The sequence below is a fragment of the Macaca thibetana genome, chromosome 1 (genome assembly GCF_024542745.1).
Source record: "Macaca thibetana thibetana isolate TM-01 chromosome 1, ASM2454274v1, whole genome shotgun sequence".
In the NCBI taxonomy this organism is placed as follows: Eukaryota; Metazoa; Chordata; class Mammalia; order Primates; family Cercopithecidae; genus Macaca; species Macaca thibetana.
Genome location: NC_065578.1, coordinates 198,347,547 through 198,374,681, shown reverse-complemented (window position 1 = coordinate 198,374,681; position 27,135 = coordinate 198,347,547). Strand labels below are relative to the sequence as shown.

Here is a 27,135-nt window from a genome sequence, read left to right as displayed (position 1 = left end):
CTCCCCCTTGTGATACTGTCAGATCTCATGAGACTTATTTGCTATCAAGAGAACAACATGGGAAAGACCTGCCCCATGATTCAATTACCTCCCAGTGAGTCCCTCCAACAATACGTGGGAATTCAAGATGAGATTTGGGTGGGGACACAGCCCAATCATATCATAGCATAAGCTTGGAATCTGTGTTGCAGGATCTTAGAAAAGAGACCATTTTGTAAAAGGGGGAAAAGGAGGACTGTGAGCATTCTTCAATGGAGTTTGAATTCTGTAATAAATTCTGTGCATAGTTTAGCTACAATATTCTTGTCTAAATGGGAAAGAATAGATGATCTCTTGTACATTGGCAACATAGCTGTATTGGTCAGAAATTTTAGTTGCACTAAAAATAATTCGGTCTGGCTACTTAACAAAAAATAAAAAAGTATTAAACATTTTAAGAAACTTATTTAAAAATGTATTAAAATTTTCAGATTTTATTTTATTTTATTGATTTATATTTTGAGTCAGAGTCTCACTCTGTCACCCAGTCTGGAGTGCAGTGTTGCAATCTTGGCTCACTGTAACCTCTACCTCCCAGGTTCAAGCAATCCTCCCACCTCAGACTCCCGAGTAGCTGGGATTACAGGCATGCGCTACCATGCCCGGCTACTTTTTTTGTATTTTTAGTAGAGATGGGGTTTCACCATGTTGGCCAGGCTGGTCTCGAACTCCTGACCTCGAGTGATCCACCCGCCTCAGCCTTCCAAAGTGTTGGGATTACAGGTGTGAGCCACTGTGCCAGGCCTAATTTTTCAGATAAAAAAAAAAAGGTTAAAAAATACATGGGACACTGGTTAGTTCATAGAATGTCTGGAGGGTCTGGCAGCCTGTGTTTATAGCACCTAGCTACCCTATGGGGCTGTCTCCACTGGAAACACCTCTACCTCTGCTGCTAGCAGCCAGGACACTTAGGACCTAACACCAGGCATGTGGCCACTTCCACCCCTAAACAACTACATAGCTTGTCATCGTGGAGGGCAAAAGATTGAGTCCCCCAAATTAAACTGCTAGTTTTCAGAAGCCGAGTGTTGTGAGGCTTCATCAGATTCATGGGACCCATTGTATCTGCTTGTACCTAGTTTCAAGGGAGTCTAGGGTTTTAAGTTTTCTGGCTTGGCCTTGAGAAGATGGGACTCATGAAGTAGGGAATTATCAAAGATATTAGGCAGCCATAAAATTTTCGGTATGGGATTCTCAGTGTTGGGCAACTCCAGGAGGGAATGGTACGCATGACAAGATGGAGTTGAAGAGATATGGGATGTGACTCCTGGGTACTGTTCGCTATTCCCATGAATCCCTCACCTCCCAGAGGAGGTCCCCGTTTGCAATACTCTTGGGGTGACTGTCTAACATAGTGGTCTCTCCTGGGGGTTTCTCAACTGCCACATGGCGTCTCAGCCCTTGTTCCCCAAAGCCTCAAAAGCTAGATGGAAAGGAAGGAGGCTCTGTTCATTTCTGCATTCAGTGGACACATTACAAATGCTAATGAAAGGCTTAAGTCCATTATTATTATTATTATTATTATTTGTTGTTTTTGTATATAAATATGCCTAAGGTTTCAAAGATCCAGTGATGTATTTAGCTAATGCTTATGCTGTTACAATGTACTAGGGTGTTCGTTTCTCAGATTGGTCTGAGTAAGAAAAATGAAATAATGATAGCTGCTCTAAGAAGCCTGATAACAGATTCTGGCTGATGGAGCAGATATTCTGCAGCTTGATAAACTCATAGAACTGTGGGGCCTCTGTTACTGCTATTTGAGTAATGGAAATGTCCCTATACTAGTTTCCAAGAATATCAGTAAATAGCACCTATGGGCCTAGGAGAGGTGCTGAAGCAAATGTGGAGGATGAGGGACGGGAATGAGAGGATTCCTGGGAGTTACTGAATTTTTAAATTGGAAAGGGTTTTAGAGACTGAGCCATTTGCCTAAAGAAAAAAAAGTAGTAAAAATAAATAATAATTTATTACTTGCTACCTTCTGCTGAGTCCTGATTATGTGCTGAGCTTTTTATGAGGTCATCTCATTGAATCTTCACAGAACCCTTTAAGGCAGGCAGTGATTCTCCATTTCTCAGATGCCTAGACTGAGGCTTAGAGATGTTATGGAACCAGTCTTTGTCACAGAGTGTGTGCTGGATAGAGCTGAGATCTGAACCCGGATTTGCTGTGAAGCACCAAGCTACACCCTAAGAATAGAGCCTGACATCGTGTCTGTCTTAGGATGGTTCTGCCCATTCTAGTAAATTGCTTTGAAAACTTCATTGCTCTCCCTACCCAGACTGACACTGCTTCTGAAGGTTTTTTCAGGCCAACTGCTCCATCTTCATGAACCTTGGCCTTGTGACCTTCCCTTTTTCTTACTGATTTCATCTAATCTTGCACTGGGCGTGTATTTAGTTCCTGTCTTTACGTGGCAATGAGCTAAGTAAAAAACAATGCAAGGACCTTTTTAGCTAAGGGACTTGCCTTGTAGAAGTTTATAATCAGAAATATATATATACACACACATATATAGTATCTATATAATATAATGTATATAACATGTAATATGTTTTATATAATATATATTTTATATATATGTATAGCTCTGCCTATATATATAGGCAGAGTAATAACTTCGACCCTGGCAGAACTACAGAGAAGCAGTGGACATTTGGGTCAAGACAAGAAGCCTTGGATTGTAGTCCCGGGGTAGCTGCTTCAGCTTCAAGACATCACATGGACCCCTGCCATAATTTAAATAGTTTCACAGTGAAGCACAGTAAAATGTTGGCATTCAAGGATTTAATATTCTTGGTTTTACCTATTAAGAAATGGCCACAGATATCTAGGATGTAATCAGCTGTAATTGTGCTGAGACACACATTTCAGATACTTGTGCCAGAGTGAGCTGTTTAGCTAGTGAGAGAGCCCAGCCAGCTACCAGCAGCCCCATCTTGTTGAGTGAGACTCTCAGATGTGGGGATTCCCAGGGGTCTCAGGACAACAAGGCTCATGGTAGATGCAGGTTACACTTCCTGTATTTTTGTTTCCTCGCCTTTCCTAGTCTCAGGTGTTGTAGGCAGTGAGGTACAAGAGGCCAACAGGCTGTCCTGGCTGTACACAAATGGCTGTCCCCTTCTCCCACTTCTCCCTCCAGAGTGGGCGGAGTGCTGTTTGCAGATCTCTCCCTGATTGATAGGGCTTGTCTTCAGAAATGGAGTGATTGATGTCCATTCTACATGCCTTTCCTAGGTGAATTCCTCCTTTACGTTTGGTCAGGAATTATGTCATACCACCCTCCTGTCATCTGTTCCCAACCGTCAGGCCTTGGCTACATGGTCCTGAACTTGTCTTTGTAGCACTCTGTGGAATGAGCATAAAGTCTCACCCAAGTGACCCATCTTTCCTAGGAAGACCTTTGTTTGTTAACCTAAGCAGTTTGTAAGGGATGGGTATATTATGCTTAATGTTTCCCTGCCAGACCCAATTGTGTCTTGATTTGGGGCAGTGGTTTGACTTTGAGGGTCAGACTTTACTCCTGTGGCAAAAGTCGGACAAACGTGTACAAATTCTCTCTCACACGCCAACATCTTCCTCCACCCAGCCCACCTCCACCATGACTTAGGATCACCTGAGAGAGAAATACAAGGTCTCCCAGCCAGGGCCCTGCTGGGCTGTCTCCCGAGGTGATCTTTAGATAGGTGTCGATAACAGGGAGCCTCCGAGCCCTGCCAAAATCACTTGGCCACAGCCCCAAGATAATATTTGAAGTTCTTGTGCTCAAGAGTGTCAAAGTATAACATGCTCTTCCCCTTTCACCTTACCTTCCCCAGGCGCAGCCAATACTTGACATCTTTTTATCAGATGAGCTTGGCACTGCCAGGACCGGCTCCTCGCGCCAATGTGGCAGCAGCCACAGCCCCTCAGCTTGTTAGACTGAAAGAATGTGCCGTTTTAATTAATGATATGTAAATATCCTTGAATGGGCCGCATTTGCATATTAAGAGAGATTTGCGGAATCTGCGGAGTAATATATTTTAATTAAGGATTAATTAAAAATAATGGGAATTTCATTTCGCCTGGCAGAATCCGTTTAGATTTTAGCACACGTCTGCTTGGGAGTCTGGTAGGAAGGCTCTGTGTTACGATTCCCGCAGATGAGAGAGGCACTCCTGTGTTTATCATCTTGGAGCCCCACTCTGGGGAGCACAGGGGATATAAAGGGGGTAACATTTTCCTCTTACCTCCCCCATTGCCCACCCCTCTTCTTCCCTCCTCTTTGTGATTTTAGGGCTGTTTTGGTATTCTTTATGGTAAAGTAAGTAAATGGCTCTGAGACACGGAACACTAGTTGTGTTGGCAATTATGTTAATGGGATGCTATTAGGCTATGATTCTATATGAGCAATTGGGGAGAAGAAATGCCTTACTGAGAGAGAATGATACAACAGACGTCTGTCTTATTGATATAGCTCCAGTGGTGCTTTCTGCATAATTACACTCGTCCACTTTCTTGAGGTTGGGGAGAAACCCGCTGCATTGGGAATTAAGAGCAAGGGATCGGGATAAGGGGCGTCCTCTCCTGAATCCACAGAGGACATGGGGTAGGGGCACATTCTTCTAGCAGATGTGGGTGTTGCAGGTGAGCAAAACTTGTTTCACAGAAATTTTATTCTCTTCTTTTCCTTCTACTTCCAGGAAGTAGTCTTAAGTATGGGCTGGGTTCTAGCTCCAATATTCCTCTCCAGAAGTGGAATTTTCTAGAATGTACACACTGCCTCTCTGACCTTCTGACTCTGGGCACACCCTACTTCTCTTTCCTGGGTTCATGCAACAAATCCTCATACTCCTGGGGAGTTCACTATTCTATTCTTAGCCCTAAACACACGTTCACAGCCTTCTAATATTTCCTGCTATCCAATTGGCCGTTCCTTTGTATATATCCATGTTGGGCGTTGTCATGGACCGTCATGAAGTGTCTATTATTGCTTTACTTTCTGTTTCTCCCTTCAAGTCTGTTGATACTTGTTTTGTGTATTTAGGTGCTCTGATGTTGGGTGCATCTATATTTCTGATTGCTGTGTTGTCTTGATGAATTGTCATGGACCCTCATGGTCTGGGCTTCTATAAGCCCTTTCCCCACTTCCAATTCCAAAGCTGCCAGCAGTATCAAGATTTGACTACCAGCTCACAATATTTCCTCCTACACATCTGGCTGCTATGAGAGTGTGAGAGTGCTAAGCCACAGGCAGAGTCCATGAGGAAGTGGGACTCTGCCCTCAAGTGACCAGAGGTGCCTCCTGAGAGCTTCCACCTTGGAAAAGGAATATTTGGTTTCTTCCCTTTACACCCTCAGGGAGGCCCAGGGGAAACTGCCTAGGACCTCTCTAAGAGCTGATGGCCTGAGGCTTGCATCTTTTGTTTTGATGACTGATAGGCTGAAGAAGGGCTGGGGAGGAACCTGGAGGCCAGGGATTTTGCAATTATGCTTCCCCACTCAATCCCTTTCCAGGAGAATCCCCTGGTGGGAAATTTCAGCACTTCCACTGGAAGCCTTAACTCAGTTTTCCCCTCACTCTCATTAAAAAATATGTATGTCAGCTATCCCTCCTTCCTTTCCACCCCGTGTGACTCCTGTAATTTATGGATTTAGGGGAAATCCACCTATATGCACTGCTGCTGTGGCCTTTCCTTGCAGACATTCTGACATCTCAATAGCCAGCTGACTGAAGGCCTGTGGGGTCAGGTTTGAGAGGCAGATGGGGAGCAGGCAAGAGAGCATTTGAAGCTGAATGTATCAAGACTGCCAAGACTAAGAGAGAGAAAGGGGCTTTTAGAGGTACAAAGCAGCTCTGGGGCAGAAAAATGGCGTACTGAGAATAGCAGAGAGAGGAAAATAGCAGAGAGAGAGGAAAAAGAAAGTGATAGGGCAAGGCTTCTTGTAAACCAAGGCCTGGATGCCGTTAAGATTGAGGGGACAGTGAACAAAGCATGGGAGGGAAGATCAGAAGGGGTATTCTCTTTCTGCCTGTGTCTCTGCGCCCGTGTGCACTTTTTAAAGGCAGCAGTGCCGTATCTAATGCAAATGGAGAAAATGCAGTTTCTGGTAAGTGTTCCATAATAAATAACATCAAGTCTTCTTCCCTATCAGCCAGTGACATCCCGCATTTCTCTTCCCCATGCACCAGCCCAAGACATTTAATGATGTGGTGCTCCTTATGGGATGTGAGGTCCATGCTAATATCTCCACTCACAAAATGGTGGGAACAGATTTCAGCTCGATTCAATTATTCTGCACCGACAGAAATCACAAAACAAATATATATGTGTTTTTCAAGTGCTGAGATAGCCCTTTTTTTCTTTTTAAAGTCAGAGAAGTTACTCTTGGTTTTTGTTTTGTGTTTCCTTTTCATTATATAGAAATTTGTCCAGGGCTGGCTCTTGGTTGCTGGACGATTTCATTAATGAAATGAAGTAAAAATAATCAATTTCAGATGTTTCCAGTGTTGGTGGTAATAGTCTCCCTAACAATTCTGATTAGCCGTGTGAGGTGGAATTTTTCTTTTAAATGACTGCACGTTGACATTAAAGATGGGCAAACTTTGTGTGTGCGTGCATGCGTGTGCATACGCTCGCCTGCCAGCGCGTGTGCCTGCCTGGAGCTGGGCAAGAGGCTTATGTTCATTCCTGCCCTTTTCCCTGGCTGTTTTACCGCCTGCTTCATCTTTAATTTCCCCTGTCGTAACCCTGTGCCTCCATGAGTATGATTTCTGAAAGACTGTTCTCTGTCCTTTGCTCTCTCCTCGTAAGTCTAGGCCATTTCTGGGAACATGTGTGAAAGGCTGATTTTTTTTGGTGGGGGGAGCAGGGAGTGGTAAGTGGTGGGGGAGGGTAAGAGTAAGCAGGTTAAATCTGCATTCAAATCAATAGAAAGCCGCTGCGCCTTTGGAATGAGGGTTTTGTGTGAGTGTGGGTGTCGGAGTCAGTGGTATATATTATCCTGGTATCTGCCAGCCCAACTGGGAGCTCATCAGATGGAGCCTGCTTGCCCATATGCCTTACCTTCCCTTTCTTCTCCAGACCCTCTTGTACTTTCAAAGAATGAATACATTAAATTGAAGAGAGTCCACAGTGGATTCTTCATTATTAATTTGTTTCTTTTTATTTATTTTTCATGCATTTTTCTTACTCTGGTTGTTTTTCTGTTTTTTTTTTTTTTTGTCCTTTTATTCCCCTGTTGACACACCACATATACAGCCCTCCCTTCTCTCTCTGTGGACAGCTCTCTTCCCTGTACACGAACAGTCATGGAGAGTGATTTCTCTGCAGCATGTGTGTGTCTCTACACAGATACTCATGGGTGTAAACACACCAGAGAGGACCACTGCATGTGTTTATTGTTGTACTTTTTCCCTTTGATAAGCTGTCATCGGTGGGCACTGCTCAGGGGATTTGATCCCAGTAATCTCTCAACCCCATGGAAGACATTTAACACCCTTCCGGACCCTGTGCTCTGCCTCTGTCTCTGAACCTTTCACTCTCCTTTAATGAGAATTTCTCCTAATTATTTCAGTGGCTGCAGCAGAGGGACTGCAGTGTACTTAGATCTCGATACTGAGACGTGACTGTTATGCTGATAAAGGCAAGAGATCAATAATTTAGGCCCCAGCTTTAATGGCAAAGCTGAGAGCTTAAGTGTCTGCATTCAGGTTGAGTCTTAGAGGTTCTTGGAGTATTAATAATTTCCATAAGATTTTTTTCCCCTTTCTTCTTAAGCTGCAGCTGATCAGCATTCTTGTACTTACTGAATTGTATTTATAAAAAGATATTCACCTCCTCTATTTGAACATATGTCTGAATATCACATAAATGTGTAGCGGCATGCCTTTGCATCATGTGTGTACGTATGATTATTTGCAACTGTGTGTAACACACAGCACATACAGATTTCTATTTTTGTTCTCATCTGGGTAGTGTCCTTCGTCACATTGCCTTTGGCTTTTGGACTACCCATAATTTGTTCTTTCAAAATTCATCTGGTAAATATGTAACCACTTCAAAGGCAGGAGTGAAATGTCATCCTTTTCCTTTCTTTTTTTTTTTTTTTTTTTTTTCTTTTTTTCTCTGTCTAATTTCTCCTGCTATTTTAAAGTCACAATTGTACTTGACTGAAAGGGGCGACACGAAAGCATTGAGCTCACTCAGATGTGGGTGTCCATGTGTATGTAATATAGTTCTGAGTTTTTATATAGGGTCCTTCTTTGAGGGATTCCAGCAAACCTGTTTGAGCCCAAGAAAATTCATACAATACATACATGCTACTGGATGTATAAATGCCGTGAAAATGATCATAGTATATGATATATTTTATATTAAGTTTGAAAAAGAAAACCACTGCATAACACACTTAAGGGGCTTTCTTGGAAGATTAGTCACTGGGCTGTTTGTCACCTATACTAAGAGGTAACCAGTGCTCCCCACAAAGGGTTGGAGTGGGGCTGGGAGCGCCCAGAACCTGGATGTCTCCCAAAGGAGACAACTTGTTTTCTAGTGAGTCCAAGCTTCAGGGGGTACCACGTCTCTCCACTTTCATCAGCCCAGCCTCTCTGGGATTTTTTTCTTCTGGAAAGTTACTGACATTTTTAAGTTGCCCTAAGAAACGTAACTCCTAGGAATCTGCTTATATTTTGACTTTGTAAATTCAGCAAAGAAAACATTTCTTTCAACCCTAAACTTCTCAACTAGATGAAACTTGTGTGTGAATGCGGTGTGATTCCACGCAGATCTCTCAGCACATGCTACGCCCAGCCACTAGGGGGCAGAGCGATAGACGCTCCAGGTCTCTGGAGCCTCTGGAGTCCCTTGTCCTCTGCTACAAAAGCACAATGATAACTGCTACTTTATTCACTACTCCCTTGTAGGGAAAGTACAGGGATGGGGCTGTGAATATCACTGCTTCACACATTGGGAAACTGGGGCACAGAGATGAAGCGACTTTGAGCTGAAAACAAGATGCCAGTACATACAGAACATAGAGTTTCTAACATGAGCCAGTTCCCCGTCCAGTTGGCCGTTCCTCAGGTGTCAGAGTTTGTTTGCCTTTTAGCCATCAGTCCCTGGTAAACCTCCATGTCTCTGGTCCTCAAGTTCATTATGGTTGAGTCTTCCTACTGTTTTTTGTGTCCCCAGGCAGCTGATTTCTAGAAACAGGTTCCCGTTTATGGCATCAAGTCTGGTTATGCTGGGGTCTTGACTTACACATGGACAAAGAGGAAGGAGGAGCTGACTCTAAACCAAACCGCCATAGTGTCTTTGTGTTTTCAATACAAATCTAGTTGATTCTCTGGCTTCTGTATGCACATGGTTTTCTTCCCTTGCTCTTTACTTTTCTCAGCTTGGCCAAGGTCGCCATTGCTTTGCTGAGTTGGGATGCAACATCTGCTTTTTGATAATTGCCACCAAAACCCATTTTCCAGTTACAGAGGCAGTTGACGGCTTTGGAGTGAAAGCTAGGAGCCGAGGAGTCTTGAGAAAATTACAAGTGGGCATGGAATGTCCTGGATAATTCTGTGGTGGGGAAATTAATTCTGAACCACTAAGTACCATTAAGAAGTTGATGCCAACTAAATAGGCAGAAATTTTTACAAAAGCTGCCAGAATTTAGAAAGCACCCAGTGTGCCATAGCTTCAGGGGAGCAGAACTACCCACTCTACCAAGTTGGAAAAAATGGAGAGTACTTCAAACTGAATCCAGCTGATCCTGGAGGCCACTGACCCTGTCCTAATGGAGACAGAAAGTGACACTGAGTATTTAGTCAGAGGAAGAAATCACAGCCTGCCCACCAAAAGGATCTTTAAACTTGATGGAATGATGTTATGATTTTATGGTAGCCATGAAAATAACCCTTTCCTTTAGCATGGTGCTTATGGTTTGCCAAATACTTTCATTGATACTGCTATTTGATCCTCAAAACAACTCAAAGAGATTGGCAAGGGAAATATGATTAACCCCGTTTTAAGATAAGGAAACTGAGCTTTAGATGTCTAGAATGGTTTGCCTAATGTCACACACTGGTAGATAACAGGACAATAATCAAGGTCTTTAATTCTTGGTCCTGGGTTGACAGATTATGCCACCAGATCTTTTCCCTAGGAATTTGGTGAAAAAGTATAAAACCATTTCGTTCAAGGAAATGGAATAGAAATGTAAATTCCCTTCTAGATCTTTATTCTACCTCTGGCACCTGACCCTTGACGTGGAAGAGAGAAGGAAATGTCTTTCCCTTACCATTCACTTGACAAGTATTATAGGTTGGTGCAAAAGTAATTGAGGTTTTTGCTTTACTTTCAATGGCAATTACTTTTGCATCAGCCTAATAATAATCATTTGTGTCTGTCTTCCTAGCTCCTCTCTGGGGGAGGCAACAGTCTGCTTCATCCTGCCACCACCTCCCTGTCTAGCACCACCCAGGCCCAGCCAGCCAGAGTCAGTGCAGTCTGTGTGGGTGGGAACTTTTCTCATCAATAACGGGCATCAGAAATTATTCTGATTTATCCCACCTCTTACTTGCCCACCATTATGAGGGATCATGCACTTTACTGCCTTTGTGGCTGCAAGATCCTTTCATCAGGTATTACTCATACCATTATGAGTAAGCTCCAGGACTGAAACCCAGACCTCCCAGACACTGAGGACTGACTGCTGTCTTCTTAGTGCTACATCCCATCACGCTGGCTCAGATGAAAACTTCCAAGCAGATCTTGGTGGGGATCAGACTAGAGATTTCTATTTTTCATCAGACTAGGTTTTAGACTTTTTGTGCATGCCCGTGTTCTGTGTGGACGTGTGCCAGGTGTCTCTCTACTCTTGCAGTTTGAGCCTGGTAACCTCTCACCCTCTTTTCTCACTAGGACCTCTCCCATCATGCCTTGCTGTTAGGACTATGCTCTTTATACTTGGCATGAACGTGTGCAGTTTGCAGACACAGTCTCCTTACCCCAGTTCCTGAGCCTACCTTAATAGAGGAGAGCTGGATTGAAGTAGCTTACTGCACAGAGGGGCGCACGAAGGAAATGGAGGCATTTTGCATTCTTTGTGCTGCAACAAATTAGTCTTGGAATTGCCTGGGATGATCTGGGGACTCCATGGACCCATGAGTGCTATATTTGCCCAGACCAAGTGCCTGTGCTTCTACATTTAATTCCTTCGGTTTTCAGATCCTTTCCTGAACAAGCAGACACCTTAAGATACTCGATTTATGTAGTAGGCATAGAGTAGGTCTGTCTGGCTCTCCTACTCCTCAAGGTAGTAGGAGAATGGAACTGAGGGTGAACCAAGGTATGAAATTAAACCAAATCCAGGAGGGCCAAGTGTCAAACTAAGAAGGCAAGGCCAAGAGGCAGGATTGTGTGAACAGGTGGAAACTAGAACACCACGCTGAAGCAAGATGGTTGCTAAGGATAGAATACAAAATCCCAAGCCACGGGGCCTGGCTGCCACAAGTGTGGAGTTTATGGTCAATGGCTTTTTGGGGACAGACACCAGATCTTGAAATGGATTATAATTGAAGCGTTTAAGAGGAGAGCCTCTGGAGTGCCATAGCCTGGGTTCAAAGCCTGCAGCCCCCTAACTTGCCAGCTAAGTGACATTGAAACTAACTCTCCTGCTTCATACATATGCGTTAATGTCCTTGTTGCTGTTTCCCAGCGTGATTCACTCCCTAGCTACCAAGAGTTCCTTTGCCCAAACCTTAAACCCTGAGGGGACTGAGGTCTGCTTTTAAATGAATGTGCTGCCCAGCTACCCAAAAGGAATGACTGTTGGAATGTTTTTACTTCTGCATAAGACTAATGTGTCAGGCTCATCTCAACACTGTTACACCCAGTGAGACATTCTAGGTAGGATTCTTGGCCTAGTTTCTACCTTTTTTCCCCAACTGGAAGGTAATTCTAAGGTTTCAACATGACTTCCAGGCAAGTCCTCATGGTTTATGACAAATAAGAGCATCTTCCATGCATATACTGTTTGACGTTTTACAAAGCGCCATCACTTGCACCATTTACAATTTTGAAGGTGCTGTGGGATCCTTAAGAAAAGTATAAGAACTGATCTCTGCCTTAGGGGAACTTCTAGTGTTCCAAAGAAAATACTAAAATATGTAAACCACAGATGATAATGTTCAATGAAGTTGATAATTATGTGTCATGGGTTAAAAGTATAATGATATTTCAGAGACAAAAGCAGTGGTTTGGGGTTCATGAAAATTAAGGTTGGCCTCATAGAGAGGAGGTCAGGGTGGGGGTAAAGAAATTGGGCAGGGACAGATACGTATAAATCCTAGTGTAAGCAGGGTGGGGACACATGGTGTAGTAAGAGGGTATAGTAGCCAGCACTAAGGAAGCATGGAACTACTTTGGCAAGGGAAGAGGGTGACAATGAGGGGATTGGCTTGGCCATGATGCAGATTTGAGATTAGAGTAGTGATGGAATAGGATGGCATTGGTAGGGTCAGATTATGGAGAGGAGGCAAAGGAAATTTTAAGCAGGTTCACATACATTTTCTTAAAAACCCTATTCATTTAGTATTATTGGCTCCATTTTAAAGAAAATGTTTATAGTATATACACACCCAGGTCTGTCTAAAGCCAACCTCTTTTCAATTCAACATGGTACCTTACATTCAAGAAAGGATGGTAGGCTTGATGTGGTTGGTAGTAGGGAATCGTTGTGGGTTCTTGAACAGAGGAGATATAGTGAAAGGGGGTTATCCAATGAAATTGTTTACTGAGCGTGTATCCATATGTTTATATAGGATAAGGATGTCCTTTGGTGGAACAGATAGAGGAATGAAAGAGGCAAAGCCGAAGGCCATATGATGTAGTCAGCTCCTGAGCTCTGCATTCCTTTTCTGTGTACCCAGGAGCCACCAGCCCTGTTTGTATCCACACAGGGGTGTATCACAGCCAGCATAAAAGGCATAATACTGCTCGGGTCTGTGTCTCTGTAATTTACGATGCTTTCAGATTACCAAACACAATTCATTCGGCAATGAAAGAGAACAGTTTTGTGCTATTGCCCTCCATGTGTGGGAAATTGCATTTTTGATGAGCAGAGCCGTTGGCCTTCTTCACGTTACTGGCTGAGAACATGAGCTGGTAACCAAGGCCTGAGTGAAAAGTCTTGGGAACCAGTCATCCAGCTGCCACAGCCCATTTAGGGGAAGGCTAACCCCACATCCCTGCAACAATTTAACCTATGTCTTGTAATCTGTTAGTTTTCATCAGCCAATATGTACACTTACATAAGTATCTCAGTAAAACTCCTCTTTATTAAAGAAGAAAGTGATAGTTTGCTACTACCAACACAGTGCTAAGGAAACCACAGCTCAGGGTATCTTCTTCACAAGCCCCTCTCTCATCCTCAGTCTGCACGGTAGTTTTATGAACAACTTTTTTTTTTCTCTTAGGGCATCTGTTAGATGCATTCCAAGCTCTAGGGGAGACCTGTCTGGAGGTGGAAGAAGGAGGAGCGCTAAGGTTATTTTAATTTAGATTTATCTGAGACTCCAGAAAAATCACGTAAGTGGTGTGGAAATTGTCCTCACATAGGCAGAGGGAGAAAACACTAAATTCAAATTCTACGTGTATCTTCCTATATCAAGACCAGCATTTTCAGAAATGAGTTTGCCAATAAATATGAAAACCATCCATCGGTTTTCCTCCCAGTACTCATTCTTCCCCTAATTGTTACATAGTTTTTCACGCTCTTAATTAACCACATCCAATAATTTGTTTCCTAGGCTGGGCTAGCTGGCTGATGCCTTTTTATCCAGTTGAAGAATAGTCACCAGGTAGGAAATGATGGCGGGTAGATGGAAGACTACAAAACTCTTGCCAAATTCTGCATTTTTTGTTAGTTTGTTTGCACTGCGGAAGGATGAAGACAATTAGTGAGACAGTTACTGAGACCGTCGGCTGCTGTGGACACCACAGTGGTAGCAGTCTACTGGGTGGAAGGGGTGCTGTCAGGACTTGGGAACCTCAGTGGGAGAAAAGTAAAATTATGATGCAGTGGAAAGGCTCCTTTGAAAGCAGGTGATGGGACACAGTGTGTGCAATCCTGTGGGCTTTTGATACAAGTAGGCAGACCCCTTTCCTTTGACCTTTTTATGTGTAAAGTCACAGTCTGAGATCATCAGATTGTCAACAACAACAACAACAACAAATCCAAAATCATTGGATCTGAAACCCAACACCTGTAGTAAATCTTAAGAAAAAGAAGACAGGTTGTATTCATTTAAGCATTGTCTACGTAATTAGGAGACAAAGTTTGCTATTATGTATGGTCCGCAGTTATGTTCTAAATTTATGCACCTATGAGTAGCGCTATAGGTTTTCATTAATGTTTGTGTTCTCATTTGATCTTTATAACTACCCTGTGAAATAGGTACTTAGGACAAACATCGATCACCCCTCATCTTAAAGATAGAAAATCTGAGGCTCAGAGAAATGAAGTTCACAAATTACGTCTTATGACTCCAAACTCCTGCTGTTTTATTTTTTTTTTATTTGTCTGAAAACTGACTGATGTGATCTTATTTGGACAAAGAAGTGTTGTTGGAAATATCACTCACGTGAATTAATTAACAGTTTCTTCCTTCCTAGTGAGAATAAGACCATCAAGTAGAGCAGATAATATTAGTCCATTCCATGTGGAAATCTGGCCTCTGGCTGTATATTCGTATAGCTATATGTTGGTAGGATGGACCTACATGGTTTAATGAAAGTGGAGGGAAAATCTATTTTCAGTCAGATCCTATAGATATTTCATAAGGAGTTAGAACTGAGTTACTAAAAAATTATATTCTAGAGGTTTATAAAGCAAACATTTATTATATTCATTTACCTTTTTAAAAAATTTTAAGCAAAGCCCATACTCCTGTTTTGGGGATATCTGAAAGAGAGAGCATTTACAATTTTAGAATGACAGATTCACAAGGGATCTGATTTTATTTTCTTTTTCAATTTTAATTTTTGATTCAGTGGGTACATGTACAGGTTTGTTACCTGAGTATATTGTGTGATGCTGAGGTTTGGTGTACAGATAAAACGATCTGATTTTACACTCTTATGCAGTGGATCTACCACTACTACGATGACTGCTACAGGGCTGCTAAGGTTTTCTGAATATTGTCTAAGTACTTCTAGAAATAGGAAGGATGATCATAGAAACATACATTCTTCTATTTTAAAGGAGCCTTCAGGATAATTATTATTTCACAAAAACTTGCAGGTAGGCTATTGTATACATCAAACAGGCTGTTTTTTCTCATGATGAACTGAACCTGCTTCAGTGAAACTTTCTCCCATCTGTCTGAGGTCTCCCTTTGGACACAATGTAGAATAAATCTATTGCTCTCCTGCACAGAGGACACTCAAATAGCTGAAGACTGTTATTTTTTACCTCTTCATCTTCTCTTCCCTAGGTGGAACAAAACGAAAACTCCCAATTCCTTAGGTTTCTGCGCATTATTTATAATTTATTCTTAATTCATAACTCTGTAGATACTTATAGAACACCTACTATGTGTGAGCCTGGCATTTTTAATTTAAAACCCTTTCCTGGCCGGGAATGGTGGCTCATGCCTGTAATCTCACCACTTTGGGGGGCCATGGGAGGAGTATTGCTTGAGCCCAGGAGTTCAAGACCAGCCTGACTCTACTGAGAATTGAAACATTAACCTGTCATGGTGGAGCGCGCCTGTAGTCCCAGCTACTCGGGAGGCTGAGGTGGAAGGATTGTTTGGGCCCAGGAGTTGGAGGTATAGTGTGAGATCCTATCTCAAATACATAAATAAATAAATAAATCATTTTCTTTGTAATACAAACTACAACCTGAGAACTAGAGAAAAGAAAGCTGATTGTACTCTTTTCCTTTGTGCTCAAGTAATAGAAAATGAAATGTGTATGTATGTTTATAACACACATATATATACATGTATATACATATTCATATGTATTTTTAATCATAGGGGATGAACACTAGAAAGTAAATGAAAAATGAGTTGAAAAACTAAGCATTTAAAATAAATCAGTTCACTTTTGATGTATTAAGATATTAATTTCAAGGTTAATTATAGCCTCCTCTTAGAGATACAACTGTTCAAAGAGACACCACAACTGATTGTCAGGCCTAGATGCCTGTGAGGAGAGAAACTCAGCTTTAGTAACCTGTTGAAGCCGGGACTTAGAAAGTAAATGAAAACTCAATCGTAAAAACATTCATTAGTTTAAACCCTAGACACCGGGGCCTACATAAGAGTGGAGGGTGGAAGGAGAGTGAGGATTGAAAAACTACCTATCAGGTACTATGCTTATTACCTGGTTGACAAAATAATTCATACACCCAACCCCCATGGCATGTCGTTTACCTGTATAACAAACCTTCACGTGCACCCCTGAACCTAAAATAAAAGTTAAAAAAAATTAAGCCCTTTTGTCCTCAATGTTTTGATATTTGGTCCCGGGAACTCAAATTTGCCTTTGTCTTAACTGGTAAAAACATTTACCCAGAAATGAAGAAACATTAAATACATTAATATGTAAAGACTTCAGAGGGAGAGTTTAAGAATCCAAGCCATCAAAATAGCACCTTTAAGTATTTCTGTGGTGTATGCTGTAAGTACTCTATAAAAATGTATTAATATTTCTTGTTAAAATGCCATTTACATACAATGGTAACATAATTATAATTACAGGTTTATTAAAACAGATGTGATCTACCAATAATGTCGTATGTTTGATGGAAAGAATTGGAATATAATAATCCTACTTTTCTTTAATGCGTTACTAATTCAGACAGACCCTTCTGGTTGTTCTGAATTGGAGAGAGAGCAGGCACCTCAGTTGGATTTGGAATCACCCACTTTTTTTTGCAGGTATTTCAAAAAAAGCGTGGTTTTGGTACAGCTCTTCCGAACCCACGGGAAGAACCTGTTCATCAGCTCATCCTTCCATCTGCTGAGTAAATGCTTGTTGAGCATCTACTGAATGCCAGCACTGTTCTTGGTTCTTGGAATACATCAGTAAACAAAATAGGAAAAACAAAACCAAACCTCCTGACCTCAAGGAGCTTTTACTTTAGGAATGATGGCTTTTAGTCATTTAATAGCTGCTGTTTTTATTAACTCTTAACTCTACCCATAAACTGGATACTTTCAACTTTAAAAAAAAAAGGGAAACTAATTATGTGCCCACTGTGCTCGGGGACATAAAACCTGCGGCCGCTGCCACTGCAGAGTCCCATCATGGATCAGAGGTCGTTCCTGGGAGACAACTTGTGCTGGCGGAAGGGGTTCTCCCTTTGCTCCCCTCATACCTCCCTTCCTTGCAGATGGGATCCTTGCAAGGGCAGAGCAGCTCTTAGAGGTGTCAGGCCGTTTTCTTTCATTCTGCTTATTTTCCCATAGGCTAGTACTGCTCAGAACCCAGGCTGTGAGTGTTTTGATGTGGAAAGCTATTTACTAAGCATGTCTTGAGACAGAGGATGGAGGGAAAGAAAGCCTCCAAGAAAGTGGTGATTCTACAACCATCGTCGAAGTTTGGTTTAAAACTCAAAACTGCTGATATGTATTACTAAGCAGATAATGGTAACATCTTGTATTTGCATGGCCCTGTATCAGTCAGTAGCATTCACATTTGTGTGGTGGTGTATAGCATTCCTTATTTCCTATCAGGTGTTTTCATTTGATCTCAAGTATTATGTCCTGAGACAGAAGAAATAGCCTCATTTTACAGAAGAAGAAACCCAAAATTTCAAGGAATTTGCCCAAGGTCATTGGAAAGTGTCTAAAATAAGACTTTGACCCTGACTCTCTGATTTCAAGCCCAGCGATTCTTCTAACAGGCCGTATTCTTTTACTTTTATTATCTTGACTTACACAACAAAGGAGATAAGCCAGGTACGTGTCATTAATCTTCCTATATATGACAACTGAGACGCCAGGAGGTTAAATGCCTTGCCTAAGATTACTTGGGTGGTGGTAGGAATGGTTTTCAAAACCAGATCATCTGAATGGAAGCTAAGTCTTTCTGCTGTGTCACCTTGTTAATGTGTCAGAAACTACCACCCCACCTTCCAAAACACATACACACTCTCACTTTTAATGTGGACCCATCCTAGCATAAGCTAGTTGAGGACTGACTGCTGAGCATGATCCAGAAATTTACTGTCAAATTTTGCTTTTGAGATGTGCTTGTGTTAAGTCTTTTTATTTTTTTATTTTTTTAAGTATTGGTGAGGAATCACTTTAAGATTTGTTGTTTTTTTTGTTTTTTGTTTTGTTTTTTGTTTTTTTCTGAGATGGGATTTCACTCTTATCACCCAGGCTGAAGTGGAGTGGCATGATCATAGTTCACTTGAGCCTCGAACTCCTAGGCTCTAGCAGTTCTCCTGAGTAGCTGGGAATACAGGCGTGTGCCAACACACCTGGCTAATTTTATATATTTTTTACATTTTCATAGAGATGCTGGTCTTGAACTCCTACCCTTAAATGATCCTCCTGCATTGGCCTCCCCAAACACTAGGATTATAAACGTGAGCCACTGCACCCAGCCTATAATTATTCTAAAGATTTCTTTCCTGTTTATGTACAGAATATCTAACAGCTATGCTTACCTTTAAAGCAGCCTTGTGAATATGCTTGTGAATTCTTCAAACTCAAGAGTCTTGTTTGCATTTTGTAGATATATCTGTAGATAGATCTTACCTATCTCTGGCAGGTAACATTATCATCGTGTTTTCCCTGTTTCTTGACACTTTGTGAAAGCATTGTAGAAATAAAAGAACAGTCTTTATTCTTTGACCTCTCTTATGCTTTATGAATTCTGAAAAATTGAGGGAGAAAAAAGGAAATCTATGCTTTAGTGCTTTCCCTAAGTTTTGAGAAGCAGGCTTAAAAAAATGCTTTACAATTTTTAGAAGCTGTAATACACACTGAAAATAAGGATCCCAGGTGGTTGAGGCAGACTAGGATTCTTCTTTGACCCAGTCCTTTCATTGAAAAGATTGTATTTAGATATTTCTCTGAGTGTTCTAGATTCATAGACCCAAATGACCTCTCTTTCTCTGAGCATCAAGATATATGCAGAAGTTACTTCCTGAGGACAATAAATATGAAAAGAGAATTATCACCCTCTGCTTTCAGAAATCACTTAAAAAGGAAGGGGGTGCTTTTCCCACGAGGTTCCCGAGACAGAGTCCTTATGTCACCTTGTATTGGCAAAAAGATCTGGGGCACTGTGCTTGACTATAGCACTTCTTTGTTCCCCTCCCGATATATTTACAGAATATATTCCTCTTTTGCCTGCACTCATTTCCATAATGCGGAAGGTAAATAAACCTTATATAATGTTTTATGGTTAAGAACTACTTAGTCTTGTGTGTGGAACTTCAGCAAGAAGCAAAAAAAAAAAAAAAAAAAAAAAAAATCACTCATAGATATATTACCTCATGTAATCCTCACCACAACCTTAGGAATTAGACATAAATTATAAGAACCAATTACTGATTGGGAAAGTACGTCTCAGAGAGGTTAATGACTTCCTCAAGGACACAGGATCTTTCTTGATCTAACCAAGATGTGGTCCTCGTTTTCTGAATCCAGGGTTCTAGTCCTGTCTTTTAGGAGATGTCCAAGTCATGCAAAAGCATCACTGGCAGAGTCCACCAGTGTTTTATTCACACCTTGCAACAGCCTACTTTTTGAAGGCTTCTTGCTGTCATGGTTATTCAGTCCTATGAGGTGGAGATGACTTTTTTGGTATCTCTTTGCATTATTACAGTTGTTATTTTTGGTTCTATTTTTATGAAAAATGTACTTTTTAGCCCACAAAAATAGCATAGCAGCAGCTTATCAAAGTATCCCAGACAAGTTTACTTCACCCGCAAATTAGCAACACCTTCATGCTTCCTGGGGTGGAAGAAATGCAGAGTCCACTTCCTCCCAGTGAACATCTGAGCCAGATTCCTGCTCCACTCGGTCCTCCTTCCTACCTCTGAGAGCCATGAAATAATGTGAGAGTTTTTGTTTCTCCTGCAAAGGGAGGAGGGTCCGGAGACAAAAGGGAAATTAGTATTCACTGGAAGCCTCCCTGTACAAGCAACAGTGCTAGGACTTTTATACACATTGTTACAATTATTACAGCACTTCCCCATTATTGAAACAGAGGGTAGGCATTTCCCCTTTTTCAGATGGGAAAAGTGAGAATTAAGTTAATTTTCCAAAGTCACACAGCTAGTGAGAGAAAAAGCCTGGACAGGAACTCAGACTCTATGACTTCAAAGGCTAAGCGCATTCTGTTTACACAGGCCGCCCTCCCTGCAGTGAGAGTTCAAGCTCTGTTGGAGAAAACCTCAGACCATGGCTTTCTTGCAGCTTTCCGCTGGAGAACATTCGGTGCCCGTTCCCCCGTGGTGAGTTACCAAGTGCAGCACCACCCAGGGGAAGAGTCTGGGCTTAGGAGTTGGACATGAGTTTGAATCCTCCTTCAGATATTTACTGTCGATCACATTGGCGACCAGTGCTGCTGAATTTCTCCAGCCCTCCATTTATTCATCTATGAAGGGGAGAACTACCTACAGGGCAGGGAACTTACAAAGATTAGATGAGGGGATATGTGCAAAGCCCTAACACCCAGTAGGTGCTGACTAGATGATGTTCCTTATTATTATGGTGATTACCACTGTACTCTTTTCAGATGAAAGTGTTCGGTCACCTGGAACCTGTGAGTATGCGCTTTTTGATCTGTGACTGAACTGTTCGCCCATTTCTCAGTTTCTCTGCTCTGTCAAAGATCAACATTTTAGGTTTCTCTGTTGTTGCCAAACCTGTCATTTTTATTTGGTGTGGCTTCTTGGGAAACTTCCATGACCCATTTGATGGGAATCAGGCAGTGAAAACAAGGACAGATGCAGCAGAAGTGGCATCAGGAACAAATGGGTCATAAGAACTTACCTTGGCAGCCCCAGAATGGTCAGGAGGAAAAGTACTTTAAGATATCAGAAGGCAGAAAGGAAAGATTGGACGATAGAATGGGGAAGGGATTCCTCCTTGAGTTCACAGAAGTGAATCAGTACAAGCCACAAGGTTACCATTGAACATTCCTGTACTCCTAGGCATAGGCCAGGTACATCCTCAGCCATGGATACGTTTGTTAAACAAATGAGTGAGGCATTGACCTTCGTAACTCTTGGATGCAGAAGTAGAACTCAAGCTATTTAATAACAATCACGGTGCATAGGCACCAGCAAGTCAGGGTGGACAACAGTCATAGTTCTGGAGCATGGTCCTCAACACTACATTTTGTATGCAGAGTATGAACACTTTAACTCTTAGATCCTTGGAATATAAGGAAGAGAGGCTGGAAAAAAAAGGGGTTGGCATTTGAAAGTGGAGAGATAGTGTAAGGCACAGCTGTTTATCAACTGCTATCTAAGTATTTCAGGCCAGACACGTGGCTCATACCTCTAATCCCAGCACTTTGGGAGGCTGAGCCAGGAAGATTGCTTGAGCCTGGGAGTTCAAGACTGGTCTGGGCAACATGGTGAAACCCTGTTTCTACAAAAAATACAAAAATTAGCCAGGTGTGGTGGGGCACGCCTGTGGTCCCAGCTACTGGGGAAGCTGAGATGGGAGGATCCCCCTGAGCCCTTGGGGGTCGAGGCTGTAGTGAGTTGTGATTGCACCACTGCACTCCAGCTGGGTGATAAAGTGAGACCCTGTCTCAAAAGAAAAAAAAAAGTAGTAGTTTAGTATCTAGCTTCTGGTCCACTTGTACTGGTGTTTATACTATGTATCAACCCAGCTTATGTGACTACATGGATTTTCATTGCACATCTGAATGAAGCCAAAAACACACAAGGTTTTAAGAGTGTTTGATGTCTTATTGGCAATATGAGGTGGACCAGCCATACAGTTAGTAACATAGCCAGCATTGGCTTCTGGCACTTAGTTTTGAGTTCTTTCTGAAGAACTTATATATGTAGAAACTGGACTTAGCACTCACTTAAAGAAGAAATAACTTTGAAGAGAACCACGTGGGTTGTTCTTTCTCTTTATTGGTTTCATGTTTTCAGATCTTGCTAACTCTCCCCAGCTGTGCCCTGCAATGGAGACATATTTGAGACTCTGTTATGATATTTCCAAGATGCTGCGTGTGCCCTGGTGCTCTCTGGGAACTAATCTTTGTTCCTTTGCCCAGGGGACACCTGCCTCTCCCAGCTCTTTTCCCCTCGTGTCAAGGCACATGCACTCATGCTACCTTTTCATTGTCATTTTCTCAACCTTAGGGCTTTGTCTTTGAAATATGTGTGCATCCGCCTTTAGACACTTTATCATTAACTGGAAGTTACTGTTCCGATAGGCTTGAGGATAATTATTCATGTTATTAAAAAGCATTCCTCAGTTCGGTAAAGTATTTGGTAGCAAGCTCCTATAAGTAGAGAGATTTTCTGGTGTATTTGAGTACAGATCAATTACAGCTTGAAGGAGAGGTTGGTGCATTGCTGAAGAACTCTTAATAAAGTTGCAGATGCTGTCAGAAATGGAACCATACCTGAAAAATAATTTCTTCAGTTCCATAGCATTGCAAAACTTACTTCCACATTTGCTCATGTGATATATGGGATTTCCATCTCTAATCCTTTGCAAGATGGAAAGTCTGCCACATACATTTCTAAGGAGCCATAAGGTGGCTAGAAACTGCCATCATACCATACACAAACCCAGTTGCACCAGGGCCATGGCCTCTTTCACCTCTTTTTTAAGGTCTTCCTCAATGACACATGACCCTAACGACTCATGACTCTGTTGCTACTTTCCATTCTTCCCCAGATTTCAGAGCTTTGCTCTTCTCTGTTAAATGATTGGCACCTTCAGATGTAGGCTAAGAAAAAAATAGAATCTGATTTCCCGAACTCTTCTTTGCACACAGCCTTTCATGGAAACTGCTGTAATGCAAGTCTGGGTATTCCCTAAAGTGGCCCTTCATGTCACTATTTGACTAAGGAATAGGAGGGAACAACCCCGTCTTGCATCATCCCTGCTCTCTCAGCCAGAGAAGACCTGTGCTGGCTGGAGGGTGGCGTCGCGCCTCCCCTTGATGCCGCGGGCCACGCAGAGAGGCAGCGACCTTCCTCTGGGGCTCCTGATATCGAGCTGGGGAATGAGTAATTGGGACTCGCCAAAGTGTTTAAACACCAGAATTGAAATTAATGTCCCCTCATTGCTGGGTACGCTGACAATACATTACAGCAAACACCTTCCCAAAGTGAAATGAATGTTTGTTTATCCTCATGAAATATACATCAAAACATGTTGGTAGAAGAAGGCCTAATGAGGGAAGGGGCCAGGTTTCTGTTAATTCTTGGCAAATAGTTAACAGAAGTGGAAGGTGTTTTTTTTTTCTTTTTCTTTTTTGTTCTTCTTTTTTCTTTCTTTTTTTTTTTCTCCAGAATAACCTGTCCACAGCTGTGTATCTAGGACATTAATATGGGTTTAATGAAAACTCCAGTTGATCTGTCCAAAGATATTGATGAGCATTGCCCAGGCGTATTAATCATCTCCTTGAGGGAGGAAATGAAGGGAATGGGCGAGCAGGTTTCTGTCAGATGCCAATCCAGATGAAGAGATGTGAAAAGAAATTTTTTTAATCCTCCATAGCTACATCCATTTCCTGGGACATGGGTTGGCCCAAGAGGGAATGAGAAGGACCTACGACTGCACAGGAAATTCTGGGGCACATTTAACGTTAAATCATTAAGCTTCTGCCAATAAATCCATTACTGTTAATTATATTGAGATGGCCAACGATCCGCTGACAATATTCCTTCATTGATTTTCATTCGCAGTGAATCGATGTTCTGGCTTGGCTCTCTTTGGTGTTTTCATTCTTTCATTTCTTTCTCCCTGTCCTCCTCTCTCTCTCCCCATGCCCTGCTCCCTGTACCTATCCCTCCCCCTCCCCTTGAGCTTTTTCAGTAATGCAGCTCCTCTCTCACTGGTGATACAGTTCTCTCCCTAAGTGCCAAATGTTTCTTGATAGGAACAAGCTACATTTCTTTATGGCTTATGGCAAACTGCCTTGATTACTTCTACTGCTGTACCCATTATGTGAATTAAATATGTATTCAGTTGCATGCTGCTTGCGATGTTATTGCAGGGTGACATATGGTACTGACTCAATTAGAATGAAACTAGCATTAGATAACCCTTCTGATTACATGCATCCTGACCGGCTCCTCCTCGGCCTCCCCTCTGTGCTCTCGCTCTCCAGTGTCTGCAGGCCGCAGGTTTTCATTATCGGTTATCATCTCTGCCACATCAGATGCGGGATGGGGGTGGGAGAGGGAGGGGCCTGTGGATCTCTGGGAAAGAAAGCGCATCAGACAGACAGACCGCTGCGAAAGGGTTGGTGGGGAAGAAAGGAGAGGCCTCTGTACTTGCATTTGTAGTTGACATTTAAAATTGTATTTTTTGGAAGTGGTTGTCAGGCCTGCTCTGAAAAGGGGCTGGAAATGTTTCTCCAGAGTTGTGAAGCAATGGCTGCATGTGATTAGTCAGTCCTTACCTCGAAATGATTTATTTAAAAAGAATACATTGGCTGGGCACGGTGGCTCATGCCTGTAATCCTAGCATGGGAGGCTGAGGCAGAAGGGTTGCTTGAGCTTAGAAGTTTGAGACCAGCCTGGGCAACACAGTGAGACCCTGTCTCTAAAAGAAGAAAAAATTTGAGATTTTCTTAAAAGCAGAAAAAAATTTTTTCCCGTTGTTGCCTTTTCTTTTTTAATGCAGAGCTCATACTCTATCACCAGTAATATATTTTGTTTTCATATCACACCAATATTCAATATATGTTAACCTGTTTGATTTTCATCAGCATCTGACAACACAGGTAGACCAGGAATCATCCCCCCGTTTTACAGATGATGCGATGGAGATTTAGAGAGGCTTGGCTGCATTAGTTTGAAGCCACAAAGTCACTGGGTGCCCGAATGAGGGGGAATCCTTAAAATGCTGGGGGTTCTGAAGGGCAACTCAAGGATACGTTGTAAAGTGATCGAGAGTTTTTAAGTCTTTTTTTTTTTTTTTTTTGAGACAGAGTCTCCCTTTGTCACCCAGGCTGGAGTGCGGTGACGTAGTCTCGGCTCACTGCAACCTCTGCTTCCTGGGATCAAGTGATTCTCCTGCCTCACCCTCCTGAGTACCTGGGATTACAGGCGTGCACCACCATGCTTGGCTAATTTTTGTATTTTTTGTAGAGATGGGGTTTCGCCATGTTGGCCAGCGGGTCTCGAACTCCTGGCCTCAAGTGATCCTCCCACCTTAACCTCCCAAAGTGCTGGGGTTACAGGCATGAGCCACTGTGCCCGGCGAGAGCTGTTAAATCTTGAAAAGGTGTCTCGGGCAGTTGGTGGTGGAATATCTGGAATATCACATCCTGACATAATACAAATCGCACTAGAGTACTGTAGGCATATGACATTTCCTTCTGAGGAGTCATTTTCTCTCTGTGATAATTTTAACTGTGTTTTAGAGTGTTCTAAGCTTCCTTCCTTCAGCTCTATAACATCCAGTTGCCAAGCAAGAACCTATAGACAGTCCCATTCTCTTTCAGTCCCATCTAGACACACTTGAGGCTGAAGCATCTTCCAGACTAGGGGCTCCCACAGGGCACTGATGGAGAGCAGAGCGCTTGCAGGCAACCTTGGCTTTTCTCAAGGGCCGATAGAAAGGCTGCTGGGTCTGCGATCACCCAACTGAATGTTGCGTCATCGTAAAATAAGACTTCTTTCCTGTGAGCAGCCCAAGTTAGCAGGCGGATTTGAGCATCTTCCACAGATCCCCAATCTGGAAATCTGGAAACCAGAATGCTCCCAAATCTGAGAATTTTTGAGCACCAACATGATGCCACAAGTGGAAAATTCTGCACCTGACCTCATGTGACTACACAAAGCATAGTCAGAACTTTGTTTTATGCACAAAATTTTTAAAGTATTGTATAAAATTACCTTTAGGGTCTGTGTATAAACTGTATATGAGATATAAATGAATCTTGTGTATAAACATGGGTCTTATCCCCAAGATACTTTATTACATATATGCAAAAATTCCAAAATTTGAAGAAAATAATCCCAAATCTGAAATACTTCTGGTCCCAAGCATTTTGGATAAGAGATACTAAGCCTGTATATATGCTTGTGTGCACCACATTATGTGCTGTGGGAAATACCAAAGTTTACGTAGGCAGCTGGCTATAGGCAGTACATACATAGGCAGAAGTGGCCATAGGCAGCTCATACCCAGGCAGAAGTGAGTATCATGAGGGTGAGGGTAAGTGTAAGTGAGGATGGTGTGAACTCAAAAGTGCCATAGATGCACTGAATAATTTTAGTGTTCTTCATGCTATCACTCAGCCCATTACCTTGAGTATAGCAGGCTTTTAACAAATACTGGTTGAATGGATACACGGATGAATGAAAGGGAGGGTGTGAACTATGATGATAATGAGGCAGGTTTTCATGGAGGAAATGGGTCTCCTTATAGATAACATAACCATCCATTCCCACCCCACCCCACCCCTCCCCTCCTAGTTTTCAGTGATAATAATGATAACTAAGTTATGCAGCACTTTATATTTAAAGTAACCCTTTCAAGAAATGCTGGAAAGATAAGCAAGAAATGAAGAAAAAATGGTTATCAGTACAGGCCGGGTGTGAGGGTGGGGAATAGGGTTAACAGGGCCAAACAAGAGTGGGAGCAAGACTCGGCAATGTATGGTGATCATAATGTATACTGTAGATGTATTTTTGTATTGTAAATACATTAACTACTTAAAAATAATATTAAAAGCAAAGAAATTTTCTGGAGCGTCGGCTTACCCAGTCTTCACAGTTGCCCTTTAAAGGGAGTGCACAGTTTTACTAGGTTCTAATTTCATGTAAGGGAATTGAAGAGTATAAATAAGTTACCTAAGATCATAGAGTTCGTAAGTTGTAGAGGCAAGACTGGCCCAGATTGGGTTCTTTCTTCCACAGTGTATGACTTCCGTGAAC

General features: G+C 42.2%; 2 protein-coding genes across 9 annotated transcripts in view; both read left to right on the top strand.

The window, feature by feature from the left end:
* MGST3 (microsomal glutathione S-transferase 3) overlaps positions 1 to 27,135 on the top strand; it is a 1,219,025-nt gene that overhangs the window by 230,942 nt on the left and 960,948 nt on the right. The gene's annotated exons all lie outside the window — the stretch shown is intronic.
* Positions 1 to 27,135, top strand: part of PBX1 (PBX homeobox 1) — a 290,936-nt gene that overhangs the window by 107,887 nt on the left and 155,914 nt on the right. For 3 of the 7 annotated variants that reach the window (XM_050768576.1, XM_050768575.1, XM_050768602.1), the window contains one exon: positions 20,392 to 20,496. The exons of the other annotated variants lie outside the window; for them this stretch is intronic. In XM_050768576.1, the coding sequence (XP_050624533.1) occupies positions 20,392 to 20,496 (105 nt within the window). The remainder of the gene's footprint in view (positions 1 to 20,391; positions 20,497 to 27,135) is intronic. 7 annotated transcript variants of the gene reach the window in all.